At 33.1% G+C, this 15,213-nt stretch overlaps 1 protein-coding gene across 1 annotated transcript in view; it reads right to left on the bottom strand.

Moving 5' to 3' along the window:
- Window positions 1-15,213, bottom strand: part of LOC133330047 (tyrosine-protein phosphatase Lar-like) — a gene marked incomplete at its 3' end in the record, with an annotated part of 419,885 nt that overhangs the window by 57,599 nt on the left and 347,073 nt on the right. Inside the window, exons 9-10 of the mRNA XM_061538523.1 lie at window positions 14,754-14,895; window positions 13,944-13,967 (exon numbers count right to left, since the gene is read on the bottom strand). Coding sequence (XP_061394507.1) covers window positions 13,944-13,967; window positions 14,754-14,895 — 166 coding nt within the window. The remainder of the gene's footprint in view (window positions 1-13,943; window positions 13,968-14,753; window positions 14,896-15,213) is intronic.

Consider the following 15,213-nt stretch of genomic DNA (forward strand, 5'->3'; position numbering starts at 1 on the left):
AGCAAGGTTTTCCCAATGAACAACTCTATTCAGCTAAGCTTTACTATGAAAAACTCTATTCAGTTAAGTTTTTCCATTGAAAAACTCTATTCAGCTAAGTTTTTCCATTGAAAAACTTCATCCAGCTGGGTTTTTTCATTGAAAAACTGTATTCAGCTAAGTTTTTCCATTGAAAAACTTCATCCAGCTTGGTTTTTTCATTGAAAAACTGTATTCAGCAAGGCTTTTCTATTAGAAAACTCTATTCAGCAAGGTTTTTCCAATGAACAACTCTATTCAGCTAAGCTTTTCTATTAAAAAAAATATATTTTTTTCCTTATTTTCTAATTTTTGTTGGGGTATCCTCAATTCAGCTAAGTTTTTAAATTGTAATACTAAGTCCTAAACTCCACACTATCTCTATTCCTTTATTTTCTTCCTTAAATCGTTTTTCTTCCCAATCATTTTGCTTCTTTTTTGCGGATACTCTTTGTTCGACAGACAACCAACCAACCAACTACCTTGCAGCGATGATAGCATCATTGCCATCCCAGGTTCTCGTTAATTCATATCTATAGCTGCGGAATTATTCAATGACTGGTTTTGGCTAATGGCCAATCAATAATTTCAAATTTTTCAATGTTGTTGCCGGGGTTTTTGTTGTTGTAGTTGCTGGCTGGATGGTTGCTTGCTTTCTTGTCCATATCGTCTAACACACACACAGGCAGACAGACATCCATACACTCAGTTCGGCCGAATGACTAAGTTAGTCGGTAAGAGACCGATTGTGTGTGCAGATCCTTTTTTAGCTGCCACATGCAAATGCAACTAACACATACACAGTTGGGCGCCTTTCTAAGTGAGTAAGACAGCGAACGAACAACCGACCGAGTGAATGAATGGAAGAAAGAAAGTAGGCAAAGGCAGCAGAAAAAACGACGTAGAATTGCCGACAAAATCGTGTAGAAAAAATGGGGGAAAATAGCCGTTAAAATTCATGGGGGCAACAGCAGTAGTAGCAGCAGTACAAGAACATGTTACCAAACATTTTGCCAAGTTTTACCTGGCCCACGCCCACCAACTGACCTCCCACTCGGCAATGAAACTGATATGTGTGTGGGTGTTTGTTTGAGGAAGGTGTGGTGTGAAAGGCATGATTGTAAAGTATGGAGGTTGTAACGTCGCAGACCAGCCGTGTACCATGAATATGGGAATAATGTTGCGAGGAATACATTGATTTTTTTGCCTACTTCATGGACCTGATAGAGTGCGGGAGGATGGTCGATGAAGATACACATATGTGATGAGCCGCTATATTGGAGAAGGGGAAGAAGGCCGATTTATGATGCTGGTAGATATCATCAATTTTTTCCTTAGAGGGCTTTAAATACTGATTTGAGTGGTAGGGAGGAAATTGTCGGATCCCAAAATTTTAAGGGAATGGGCCAAGATTTTTTTTAATTTTTTTTTTCAGAATAATTATATCCTAAAGGCAACAATTTTAAAATCCTTACAGAGAACTAAACATAGTTTCCATTACTTTCACAAAAAATTAATATCCATGTCGAGACCCCACCTCAATGCTGCCCAGCCATGTAAAACATTTTCTTCTCCCTACCCCATCAACTACAACAGCATTTTTTCCAATTTCCATACTATCTCTACAACAATATGTTAAAGCGTGCAAAAAAGCGATTGTTGTTGCCATTGTTGTTTTCTGAAAACGAAAAGTTAAGAGGAACAAGTTTTTACTTTTTACAACTAATGAATCAAGAAATAGAGGAAATGCCAAAAATCGGAACAAGACAAAAAAAAAAAACAAGAAAATAGAAATTGTTGCAAGGAATAAAATATGAAAAAAGTTATTATTGAAAAGTTCGATACATAGTTTTGATTTTTTATTTATGTTAGTAAAATTTTTTTGTGGGCTAGAATCGATTCGGGGAGGTTGTAGATACAATTCAGCTAACTTTTTCTACCAAAAACATTAATTCAGCTAAGGGGTTTCATTGAAAAAGTCAATTCAGCTATGTTTTTTATAGAAAAACTCAATTCAGCTATGTTTTCTTACAGAAAAAATTAATTCAGCTAAGTTTCTCTATAGAAAAAGTCAATTCAGCGAAATTATTCCATCGAAAAACTCAATTCAGCTAGGTTTTCTTATAGAAAAAATTAATTCAGCTAAGTTTCTCTATAGAAAAAGTCAATTCAGCGAAGTTATTCCACCGAAAAACTCAATTCAGCTAGGTTTTTCCACAGAAAAAATCAATTCAGCAAAGGTTTAACATCGAAAAAGGCAATTCAGCTAAGGTTTTTCGTTGATAAAGTCAATTTAGCTAAGCTTTTCTACAGAAAAAAAATCAATGCAGTGAAGTTTTTATACCGACAAATTCAGCTAAGTTTTTTTATTCAAAAATTCAATTCAGCTAGCTTTCATTAAGGGGATAAGCAATTCAGCAAAATTTGTATAACGAGAAACAAAATTCGATTGATTTTTTAACCCAAAAAGTCAATTCAGCTACAGAATAAAATATTATTAGCAATATATTGTGCGTTAGAATCGATACAGGGAGATTGTAGACACAATTCAGCTAACTTTTTCTATTATTAAAATCAATTTAGTAAGTATTTTCTATAGAAAAAGTCAATTCAGCTAGGTTTTTCCACAGAAAAAGTCAATTCAGCTGAGTTTTTCTACAGAAAAATTCAATTCAGCTGAGATTTTCCGCTGAAAAAGTCAATTTAGCTAAGTTTTTCTACAGAACAACTCAATTCAGCTTAGTTTTTATACCGGAAATATCAATTTAGCTAGGGTTTTCTATAGAAAAAATCAATTTAGCTACATTTTACTAAGATACAAAGCAATTCAGCAAAAGTTTTATAACGAAAAACATAATTATATGGATTCTTTAACCTAAAAAGTCAAAAAATCAATTCAGCTACCTTTTATTAAGTTTTTTTACCGAAAAAATCTATTCAGCAAGGGTTTTCAATAGAAGAAGTAAATTCAGCTTTTATACCGAAAAAGTCTATTTAGCAATGTTTCCTATAGCAAATATTCAATTCAGCTACCTTTTATTAAGAGACAAAGCATTTCAGCAAACTTTTTATAACGAAAAACACAATTCAATTGATTTTTTAGCCTAAAAAGTCAACTCAGCTACAGAATAAAATATAAAAATACATATTGTTGAAAAGTTCAATACGAACTTTTGATCTTTTATTTATGTTATCAATGTTTTGTGGGGTAGAATCGACACAGCGAAGTAATTCAGCTAACTTTTCTAACGGACAAATCAATTCAGCAAGGGTTTTCTATAGAAAAAGGCAATTCAGCTAAGCTTTTGTACAGAAAAACTCCATTCAGCAACGGTTTCCTAAAGAAAAATTCAATTAAGCTAGGCATATCTGTAAAAAAAACTCCATGCAGCTACTTTTTATGAAAAAAAACAATTCAGCAAAATTTTTATAAAGAAAAAAAATAATTCAATTATTTTTTAACCAAAAATAAATAAATAAATAAATTCAGCTACAGAAAAAGTCAATTCAGCTACCTTTGATTTATGGATAAAGCTATTCACCAAAGGTTTTCCAAATAAAAAAAAAAAACAATTCTTTTAATTTTTCAATCGAAAAAGTCAATTCATCTACATTTTTCTAATGGGAAATTCAATTCAGCTAACCTTTAATAACGAAAACCTCATTTCACCTAATATTCTTCAATTCTAAACACCATTCAGCTAATACTTTTTCACAGGAAAACACAATTCGTTAAATTTTTAAACGAAAAAGTCAACTCAGCTAACTTTTTCTAAAGAAAAATGTAATTCAGTTAACATTCTTCCCTTCAAAATTCTATTCAGCTAAATTTTTATATAGAAAAAACTTAATTTAGTTTAGTTTTTCAAACGAACGATTTCATTCAGTTTATTTTTTCCAAAGAAAAATTAAATTCAGCAAACTTTTTTCCATCGACAAAACCCAAATCGATTAGTTTTTCAAACAAAAAAGTCAATTCAGCTAACCTCTTCTAATGAAAAACACAATTCAGCTAACATTTTCCCACTCAACATTAAATTCAGCTACTAATGCAGCTGTTTGGAATAGCTGTATTAGTCCAATTTCAACTTTTTTAACAATTAAAAATAATCTGTTTTTTGTAATTTAATTTTTTAAGGCCTACTTTTAGGCGTGGATTTTTTAAAATTCATTTTCAAGGCCTACATTTAGGGGTGGATTTTTCAAAACAATAATTTTTATTTTTTTTTATTTTAACTATCCCTAAGCGCGTTGGGGACTAAAAAGGGGAAAAAGGGGGAGGGGATACTTGGAATTTTTAATTTTAAAACTAATTTTTAGAGTCCTACTTGTAGGAGTGGATTTTTAAAATTAATTTTCCAAGCCCTACTTATAGGCGAGGAATTTTAAAATACATTTTTAGGGCCTACTTATAGGCATGGATTTTTAAAGAAAATGGTTAAGGCCTATTTTTAGGCTTGGATTTTTAAAAATAATTTTTCATGGCCTACTGCCAAGCTTGGATTTTTAAAAATAATTTTTCAAAACCTACTTATGGACTTAGGTTTAAAAAAATATATTTTTGATGTATTGTTATATGCGTCGATTTTTGTTTAATATTTTTTTGGTTCGATATTTTTAAATTCCACACCTTTTATAGTCCGTGAAGAAAAAGAAGTATTCAAACATGTTTTTTTGCCCTTAAAGCCCAATTTTGCTATGCCAAAAGTTTATGCAAACTAAAACCACTTATCCTGAAATTTTATTGCCTCAATTAAGCTTATCGAACACACGAGGCAATAACATATGGAAACAATTGCCAATCATGCGTTCGCATGTGACATTCTTCGGCGCTATCTTCCTTGTTTTTTGTTTTTACTTCCAAGGAGGGTGGGGTGAATCGTTTTGGCATCGTAGAAGACATAAAATGATAGAGGAATATTCGGCGTTTCTAATAGTTGTTGTTGCAGATCAAATAAAAAAATATACTTCCTAGAAAAAAAATTATTAATTTTTTTTTTTTTTAAATCCACGTCTTGCATAGGTGTTGGAAAAATTATTTTAAAAATCCTTCGTCTTCCTCTTAAAGCCGTTTCTAATTATTTCCCTTTTTTTAAATACAATTTCACCCACAAACTTTTTGATTCATTCTCAAAGTAATATCCCCAAGGTTATGGAAACCTTTACAACCCTCCAACATTTCCAACCTTATTATTTTGTTTTCTAAATAGCATTAAATGCATCATGGAATTTGTAAAGCATTTCGTAAATTAAATAGAACAAAGAATAATAATATTTTTCTCTAAATGAAAACATTTTCAGAAAGTCACAAGGGGGTGGCAATAGATGGAGATGTAAACATCGGTAAGAAGTGTGTAAAATAAAACGACTAGAAAAAAAAAAATAAAAATGAGAACAAAAATCCCATTACAAATGTCAAGCACATTTGCCAACAGTGTCAGTATGAGGTCAAAAATATCAACGAATAAAACAAATACTAGAAATACAAGAACAACAACGACAACAAACATAATCCGAATGTGTGTGACCCCACACACACACACAAAAAAATCTAAAGCCTGAAAGTATGCTGTACCATGAGTCCTCTTCTCCAAAAACTATTCAGATTCATAACACATCCAAACACACACACGAACACACCCACATGCATATTCAATGAAACCCATATGCCCCTCTTGAAAACCATCTATTCCATTCTCTTTTGAAAAATGCATTTCCAAAACCCACATGTCCACCTACACACACTCCCACACACACATCTCTATATGTGTATACATATTCATTGTACATTCACTTTTAACCCACTTGTGGTGTTATCTGCCTGATTGTATATCAATACATGAACTTTAGCTAACCTGTATCACACACACAACCTGCCAAACACACATACACACGTACTCACACACACACCTCCCTACATGTCTTCTAATGGTGACCGCATATATTAACATTTTAGCATTCATATGCCAAACCATATCACACACACACACCGAGACAATCTATTCAAACACTAACTCATGGTTTTTCGCAAAACTTCTGCCCTGACCTCCTCTCCTTCTCTCCTCATCACCCTCCATATGTGTATTTTATACGCAGCAGGTTAATACCGAAAATCTCTATTTTACCAACACCAATGCAACTAGTCTAAAAATAGTTTCGACTTCGAGTAAAGAGTTTTAAAATCCCCTCTTCGCAATTTCAAACTATCAGTGCAAGAGAAGAGAAGCAGAAGAAAATTCCGGGTATTAGTTCTTGCCATGGAATTTTCTGTGACTTCTTCCTCCCCTCCCCACCCTTTCCTTTGTAGTTTTATATTTTTCGTATTCTCTTCAAATGGCTTTCTGATGTTATGATAGTGGTGGTAATGGTGGCTATTGGTTTGTTCGGTAATCGGAATATGTTAAAGTTTAAAAACATTTCTTTAGCTTGAGGATAGAATAAGTTGTTGGGTTTTTTTGCAAACGGAACAGCTTGTGGAATTTGAATTATAGCTGATTTTTCTATTAAAAAAATCTAGGCCTTATTGACTACTACATAAAAATATATTTCTAAAATAAAAAATCCCGACCTTGTTAGGGACATGAAAAAATATTTTTTAAATAATCCATATCCTGCTAAGACCTCAAAAGTGCCAAAAATATTCTTTAAAAAATCAACGCCTTGTTGGGAAGTCCGAAAAATATTCTTTAAAAAATCAACGTCTTGTTGCAACCTAACAAATATTCTTTAAAAAATCTATGCCTTGATGGCTACTCTAAAAATATTTTTAAAAAAAACTACGCCAACGTTTTTTTTTTACAAAATGTTGGATATTCAAAAAATTATCTGTTTAATGCTTAAAAACAGGCTTCAGGAATTATCACGAGGACATTCAATTAGTTAATTACATTTTACAAAGTATTCCCAATATCACCCTACTTTTGATTCATTAGTTTTAGTTTGCTTATTCATAGGGTGACACATCGGTGATAGCGGCGAGACTGTGCTTAGCAAAGACACTCCATGCTATGTTTGAATGCTTAAGAAATATTTCTGTTGGATTTCTGCGGATGTTTATTCCCAGCCTGGGAAATATTTCGTGATATTTGCACCCTCTTGCCCGATTAGAGGTAAACAGCACCTCTTCCTCACACTGACATATTTTCCGAATATTACGAGTATTCAGTACAGCTATTGTCCAGATTCCCTTCACCGTGGATTGTGTTGTGATGATCGGCTTTTAATTGTGGCCTATAGATCAACTCCAAAAAAAAAAAACACAAAAAAATTTAGTTTTCGGTCCACTTCATGCCAATGTTGTTGCGTTGTCCTTGAACATACCTGGAACATTTCAAAGCGATCAGCGCTATATTTCCGCCCTCTAGTGTGGTGATGGTTTATTAAATAATATCTGAATACATAAGTACCTGTAAATATTTATGTATAACTCCCACATCCTAGTACATAAGACAATTTAAAGGCCAACCACTCCTCTTGGATATACTATCATCTTCTCGGGTCTATGTCCTTAAGGAGTAAACATTTTCCTTGTAGAATACACATTTTAAAGATTTTCAAACAAATGTCCAGGTCCAATTGACTCGCTAAATGTTGACAGATCTTTATAAAAACAGGCATGCTTATTCTTTGGCCCGGTCCCCTGCTCTATGTTTGGGCCATAATTGCGTCCTCGGGAGCGACTAGAAAAACCTACATATTAACCGATCTTTACCAAAAACAATAGGGGTTCTACATTGGCCAGAACCCAACCTACATGCAAAATTTCGTGAAGATTGGTCCATAACTGTGGCCTGTATCGTGTTTACAAATTATAATGGACAGACGGACGGACACATATGTCTAGATCGGTTCAGCTAGTCGAGATAGGACTATCGGTATACTTAAAGGTGGGTCTGGGACCAATATTTCGCGGCGTTACAAACTCTTGGGTCTGCACATAGCTATAATACCCTAACAACATAGTTGTATAGGGTATAAAAATACACGTCGTGTTGGCTACTCTGGTTCATTAATTAATTGCTTTCACAAATCATTCTCTATATCACCCTATGTTGGGATAGTGGCTAGACTATGAATAGCAAAGATACCAACAAGGACAGTTCACATCTCAAACTGTATTTAGCAAAGATCCAAACCAAACATAACCTCCATAACACTTTTGTTTTCTATTGCCTACATTATGGCGCAGATTATCGTAGGTTGTGGCTCTAAGGAACATCCAATAGAGCGTCGATTAAAAATTAATATGAAATCGATTTTAGATTTTTTTTTCAACCTACGCACACTAAAATTCTCTCTTAGCCTCTGTTGTACAAAATTCAGTTAAAATGTATTTACTTTTAAATTGCATAATTTCTAAAATTTATATTAGATACTTTGCGTGCACCTTCCGAAAAAATTTTCCAATTTTTAGCAGCTGTTTGCGTAGAGTCTGTTATTTTGCCAAGAAATTGCCAAATGCTACCAAAACCAATTAAAGTTTTTATTCATTATTAAAGTTTGCGAAGTGTTTGCCGGTGTGCGTGGATATCCCTCCAGGAAATGTAATTAAGCAATTCTAGTTAAAGAGTATTCCGCCTCATCCTCATCACATCACCTCCTTCTACACTCATTAATGCTCTTATAAAAATTTGGGAACTTCATTAAAATGTATTTCATTTTCTAAAAACAGCCAGTCACAATTTCTACACCCACCTCCTCGACCCTGGCCAATTTCTTTCTGGTGTTGTGTGCTGAAAATGAAATTTTATTCGCCAACACTAGCAGGGCAATAAGCTGCCTTAAGGAGGTGCTTAACCTTGAATTAAAGTAATAAAAAGTTTTTTTTTTTTTGGTTTTGGCAAAAGCCAGAAAGAAAGAAAAACGAATGGTGGGGGAGTGGAATCGGAACAACTATGGTAAACCGTGACACAGCAAAGAGAATGGAAAAATAAACAACACATAACAATACCAAATAATTTTCAACAATTGTATTTACTTTCCGAACCAACTACGACCACAGAAAAACAAAAGAAACTGTAATAGCTCTAGAGTGCTGCCGACAAAGCGAACACCGCGCAAATTGTTTTAAGCTGACTTAATTAAAAGCAATAACTGAAAGTAAGAAAATAAGTATTTTTTCATAAACATTCATGAACGTACTTAAATGAGGAAAATAGGTTTTTCAGGGCACTCATACCACTGCCAATGTGGTTACATTCAGAGCCAGAAGAAGATGTAACAATCACTAGTGAACCACAACCTATGATCTTTCTGCCATAATGTAGGCAATAGAAAATACCAAACCAAACAAAATTTTTTTAATTAGGTAAATGTTGTGGAAAATTATTTTCGAAGCGATAATAGACAATATTTTGATGGCATTATTAAAAAAAAAAAAACTAATTTTTAATGGAATTTTTCTAAGGGTTCAATATATTTTGAAACGTTTTTTCTTGTTTTCACGCAACTAAATTTTATATTTGTTAAAGCATATTTTTTGGAGTTATGATCTTCCCACAATAAAAGAACGCCATCTAAATTCGATTTTGGGGTTCGGACTTTTGCTAAGTAAAGTCCAGACTATAAATTATCATTACTGATGTCTTTGCTAAACAAAGTGTTGCCGCAATGATCATCCCACAATAAAAGAACGCCATCTAAATTCGATTTTTGGGTTCGGACTTTTGCTAATTACAGTCCGGACTATAAATTATCATTGCCGATAACTTTGCTAAACAAAGTGTTGCCGCTATGTCAGTAGGTGGCGTCGCTAAGCAAACATAGGGTGATTTTGGGAACGAAAGCCATCTACATTAGATTTTTGGGTTCGGACTTTTGCTAATTACAGTCCGGACTACAAATTATCATTGCCGATATCTTTGCTAAACAAAGTGTTGCCGCTATGTGAGTAGGTGACGTCGCTAAGCAAACATAGGGTGATTTTGGGAATGAGTTGTGAAATAGGGTGATTTTGGGAATGAGTTGTGAAATGTATTAAACAAATGAAGTGTTTTGATGACTTTCGGGATATTTTTGATACCCAGTACAGGTCCTAAAAGATTTTTCTTTAAAGATTTCATTAGAGCGTATCCAGCAGAGCTTGGATTTTGTTAAGGATATTTTTTTAATAACTAACTTAGCGTGAATTTTTTAAAACTTTTTTTTTAATTACTTTTTTAGTCCTCAATAAACTTTTTTGAGTACATCCCGGAGTACCTTATATAATATGTTTTGAAGCTTTCGACCCAGCGTGTTCTGATATTTTTGAAATAAAACAGCGCCACCTTGTGACTTGCTTAGTAGCGTCTCGATTATAACGGCTGGTGTCTTTGCTAAAACACAGTACATGGCGTCGCTGAGCAAACATAGGGTGAAATAGGGAATGAGTTGTAAACCTAATTAGACAAGGCATGGATTTTTTTAAGGATACATTTGTGAGAATCCAATGAGGCCTAATTTCTTTAATACTTATTACCCCTCAATTGCAGTTGATTTTTTAAGACTTTGGGGAACATAGAATGAAAGACTTTGAAAGAATATCTTTTTATTGTACCTAAAATAGAGTTAATTTTTTAAACAATACTATCCGAGTTCCCGACAAAGCGTGAATTTCTTTACGAATATTTTTTAATCATCCAAAAGAATGTCGATTTTTTAAGAACGTTTTTCTCGAGTACCCATTAGAGCGTGGATTTTTGGATAGCAAATTATTATTAAAAGTACCAATATTTCCCAGATTCCTTCCCTCAAAAAAGTCCTTGGTACAACTTCTGCTCCTCAAAATTCGAAAATAAATGAAATATAAAATTTATTGTTTTTCCCCATCTCTCTCTGCAACCTTATGGCATATTATGAAAATTGCACTTTACATAATGAAAGTCCATTTCGATAAAAACAATAATACTAAATAAAAACAATATCACTTTTACACACACATACACTCTCAGACATACGAAAAGTATCAACAGCTGCAAAAATGTTAATACAATAATCTTCCTTTGGGTCATAATATACCGGTTTATTGAGACTCGTTACTGCAAAACATTTTACAATCATTTGAGTGTAAATGGTTGCAGTTTCGCACAAGTGGCCAGCAATCCGGAAGTAAAAGAAGTTGGAAATGATGACGAAAATGAGCAATCCGAATGAATGCATGCAGCATACATGAAATTGTAGTCGAACGCATGCAACGTATTTATATCAACCGTAAAATGTATATCAACCTAAAGTGTTTATAAGAGCATTTATAAGAGATTGGAAATGATAGTAGGGCGAAGTGAGGAAGGGGAGAATATGTGACAGGGCCTTAAAGGATGTTCGATTTGTTTGGTACTCAGAAATATAATTTTTACGAAATCTTTTTTTAATCTACGCTTTATTGTTAGCTTGAAAAAAATATCTACAAAAAATCGATTTTTTTAAATTCTACGCTCTCTTATGTACTCAAAAATTATTGACAATCTGTTTTGGTGGTTTACATAGATTTGACTGTGATCTGTGCAGAATACAGTAGCACCACCTACATATAATGTAGTATTCGGTTATGGTCTTCGCTAAATATCCTCTTGCCTATACATTGCCTTTGCTAGTCTAGTCACTATACCATTAGGTGGCTATGTGTACTACGCAAACATAGGGTGAATGGGGGATGGTGTTCAGAATCAATTACAAGTGTTCAAAGCATTTCTGATCACCGAAATGTAACAAATTTTGCTTACATTCTGAATATAGCATATTTTTGGTTTTGTTTAGTTACTCAAAATTTTTTTTTTAAATCTGCGCTTCATTGATTACCCACAATCAACGATTATTCAATTTATATAATCTACACTCTTTCTCGTATTTAATTTCTAAACGAGTTTTTTCAAGGCATATAATTGACTTGGATTTCTTTAAATAGTTAAATAGGACTAGGAAACACCCAACACTGGAGTGGATTTTTAAAATATTTTTTTATAAGTCTCAAGTAATTTTTTCCAAGGCCTAAAACGGTCGTGGACTTTTAAAATAATTTCTCTAAAGACCTGAAATAGGCGTGGATTTTCAAAATATTTTTTTCCAAGGGCTAGGCAAGGCGTGGATTTTCAAAATATTTTTTTCCAAGGGCTAGGCAAGGCGTGGATTTTCAAAATATTTTTTTCCAAGGACTAGACACGGCGTGGATTTTTTAAATAAAATTTTCCAAGGTGTATATAAGGCGTGGATTTTTTTAAATAATTTTTTAAGGCCTACTCTAGGTGTGAATTTTTAAAATAAATTTCTCCAAGGCCTACTCTAGGGGTGAATTTTTAAAATACATTTTCCAAGGCCTAGGCAAGGCTTGGATTTTTAAAATACATTTTTCCAAGGCCTAGGCAAGGCTTGGATTTTTAAAATACATTTTTCCAAGGCCTAGGCAAGGCTTGAAGTTTTAAAATACATTTTTCCAAGGCCCTAGGCAAGGCTTGGATTTTTAAAATAATTTTTTCCAAGGCCTAGGCAAGGCTTGAATTTTTAAAATACAATTTTCCAAGGCCTAGGCAAGGCTTGGATTTTTAAAATACATTTTTCCAAGGCCTAGGCAAGGCTTGGATTTTTAAAATAAATTTTCCAAGGTGTATATAAGGCGTGGATTTTTAAAATAAATTTTTCCAAGGCCCTAGGCAAGGCTTGGATTTTTAAAATACATTTTTCCAAGGCCTAGGCAAGGCTTGGATTTTTAAAATACATTTTTCCAAGCCCTAGGCAAGGCTTGGATTTTTAAAATAAATTTTTCCAAGGTGTATATAAGGCGTGGATTTTTTTTAAATAATTTAAGACCTACTCCTGGGGGTGATTTTTTAAAATAAATTTCTCCAAGGCCTATATTGGGCGTAGACTTTTAACATATTTTTTTCAAAAGCCTAAAATAGGTGTAGACTTTTAAAGTATTTTTTTTCTAATGCCTAAAATAGGTGTAGACTTTTTAAAATATTTTTTTATGGTATTTAAAAAAATCTTTTCTGAAACAGCTGACTTTCAAAAAAATCGTTTTTAGGATCATTTCGGTAGTGTAGCACATCACTGTAATCTTTCTCTTATTAAAGGAGCGCCACCTATATTTAGTATTCGACTTGGTAAGCATATTTGCTATAGTGGAGACCACTAATTGGCTCCGCTAATGTCTTTGCTAAACGTAATCTAGCCACTACCCAATAGGTGGAGTTGCTGAGTAAACGTAGGGCAATATTGGAGGAAGATGTGCCGAAGCAATTAAATTTATTTTTTTGATAATGAAAACGTAAACAAATTGTAATTAAATTCAGAATATATATTTTTATTTCAAATATTTTATTTTATATCGAATCAATATAACCCCTTTTCCTCAAATAAATATTCCTTTATCATTGTTCTCTGTTGTTAGTAGTTTCATGGCCATTTAAATTGCAATAACTTCCTGCATTTATTGCCCACAGTTTTTTTTGTTCTTTTCCTCCAAACTACTTCTTCGTTTCCTATTCAAAATCATTGGTGATATGAAAGCAGCATATAACTGTGTCCATATATATATAGTTTCATTTTTATGACATCACAGGAAAAGGCTCACACAACCAAAGACTTTTAAGAAATATAAACTAAAGACAATTGTTCGGCAAAGAGGTAACCAGTAAGAGAAGAAGAGGGCAGAGAGTGGAGGAGAAGCAGTCACAAAAAACGAGAAAAGCTTTTAGAGTGTTTTAACTTAATGACAGGTAGTTAAATAAAAAGGCATTGAAAACAGAAATGGATTAACTATGGATGTGGAGGATGAGTTGGAGAAAAAGAAAATGCTCTAATAAAAAAATTCAAACTTTTTTATATGCCTCCACTCTTATGGATGGCAGTTTTTATTAATATTATTTTCCGACATATGTGAGAGACTCCTTTGGTAGTTTCATATGTGTGTTTGAGAAAAATGAGAAATGTTACAAAAAAAGGATACTTACTTGCTCCACCATATGTAAAATCACCTAAATATATGGCAATGTAAAATTATACAATTTTTTCGATGGCCATAAAATATGTTCGCGTTTTTTCCCCAGCGGTTTTTGGAAAGCATAAGTAGAAGAAAAATATACGATTTTTTTGAGTGGATTGTTTCAAGAGGTTTGAAGGAAACGAAAAAAAACGAACTCATAATGAAACTTAAATGATAATAATGGTCATAAATTTTATGACAAAATAAAACCACACAAGAAAAGAAAAAAAAAGAATATAATAAAACACAACTGAAAATATGGAATAAAATCCTTTTTATGTTTTAATTTTTCGTCGGCGGCAGCAGCATGATAAGAGAAAAGAGAGAGAAGAAAAAAATGAGATATTCATAAATATTTAATACGAAAAAGATGTGGCTGTAAATCTTTTAAAATTTTTATTAAAGGGTATAAAATATTATTTTAAGGAGCCGGATGATAAACTCAGCAGAGGATAACCTTCTGATGAAGAAGGACAGATGCTTTTCCTAAAGAAAAAATCCTCAGTTGTTCAGGAGAGCTTTTTCCTCGGGGAAAAAATATTGCCAGTAAATTAGGACAGTTTCTTCTATCGAAGAAAATTCCTCAGAAACTGGCTGAAACAAAAATCATCAGTTTCTATGGGATAATTTTTTCCCCACGAAAAAATTCTGTGTTGAATGTCTTTCTTCAGGAAAGTAGCCCTTCGAGGCTGAGTACAGATTTTTGCTCAAGAAAAAAATTGCAGTTTTTCTTTTTTTACTCCCTGAGATTCGATTTCGATTGACTTACCGGTCTCACCAGTGGTACAAGTCGCTGGTATCGATGGCGGTCCTCTACCAATATTATTTACAGCTATCACATAGAATTCATATTCTGTGTAGGGACTCAAGGCTCGTACCGTATAATACATGGTGATAATGCCGCTGATTTCGCTGAAGGCCTGGAAAAAATAAAAAAAAAATCCAAAATAGTTAATAAACATATTTTTAAGGCCTACTTTTAGGCGTGGGTTTTTAAAATTCAATTTTCAAGGCCTACTTTTAGGCGTGGATTTGTAAAATTAAATTTTCAGGGTCTACTTATAGGTGTGGATTTTTTTAATTCAATTTTCAAGGCATAATTATAGGCGAGGATTTTTAAAATTCAATTTTCAAGGCCTACGTATAGGCGTGAATTTTTTAAATACAATTTTCAAGGCCTACTTATAGGCGTGGATTTTGAAATTCAATTTTCAAGGCCTACTTATAGGCGTGGATTT

Source organism: Musca vetustissima, unplaced genomic scaffold (assembly GCF_032173495.1).
Source record: "Musca vetustissima isolate MV318-11 ecotype Yass unplaced genomic scaffold, APGP_CSIRO_Mvet_v1 utg1054, whole genome shotgun sequence".
NCBI classification, from domain to species: domain Eukaryota; kingdom Metazoa; phylum Arthropoda; class Insecta; order Diptera; family Muscidae; genus Musca; species Musca vetustissima.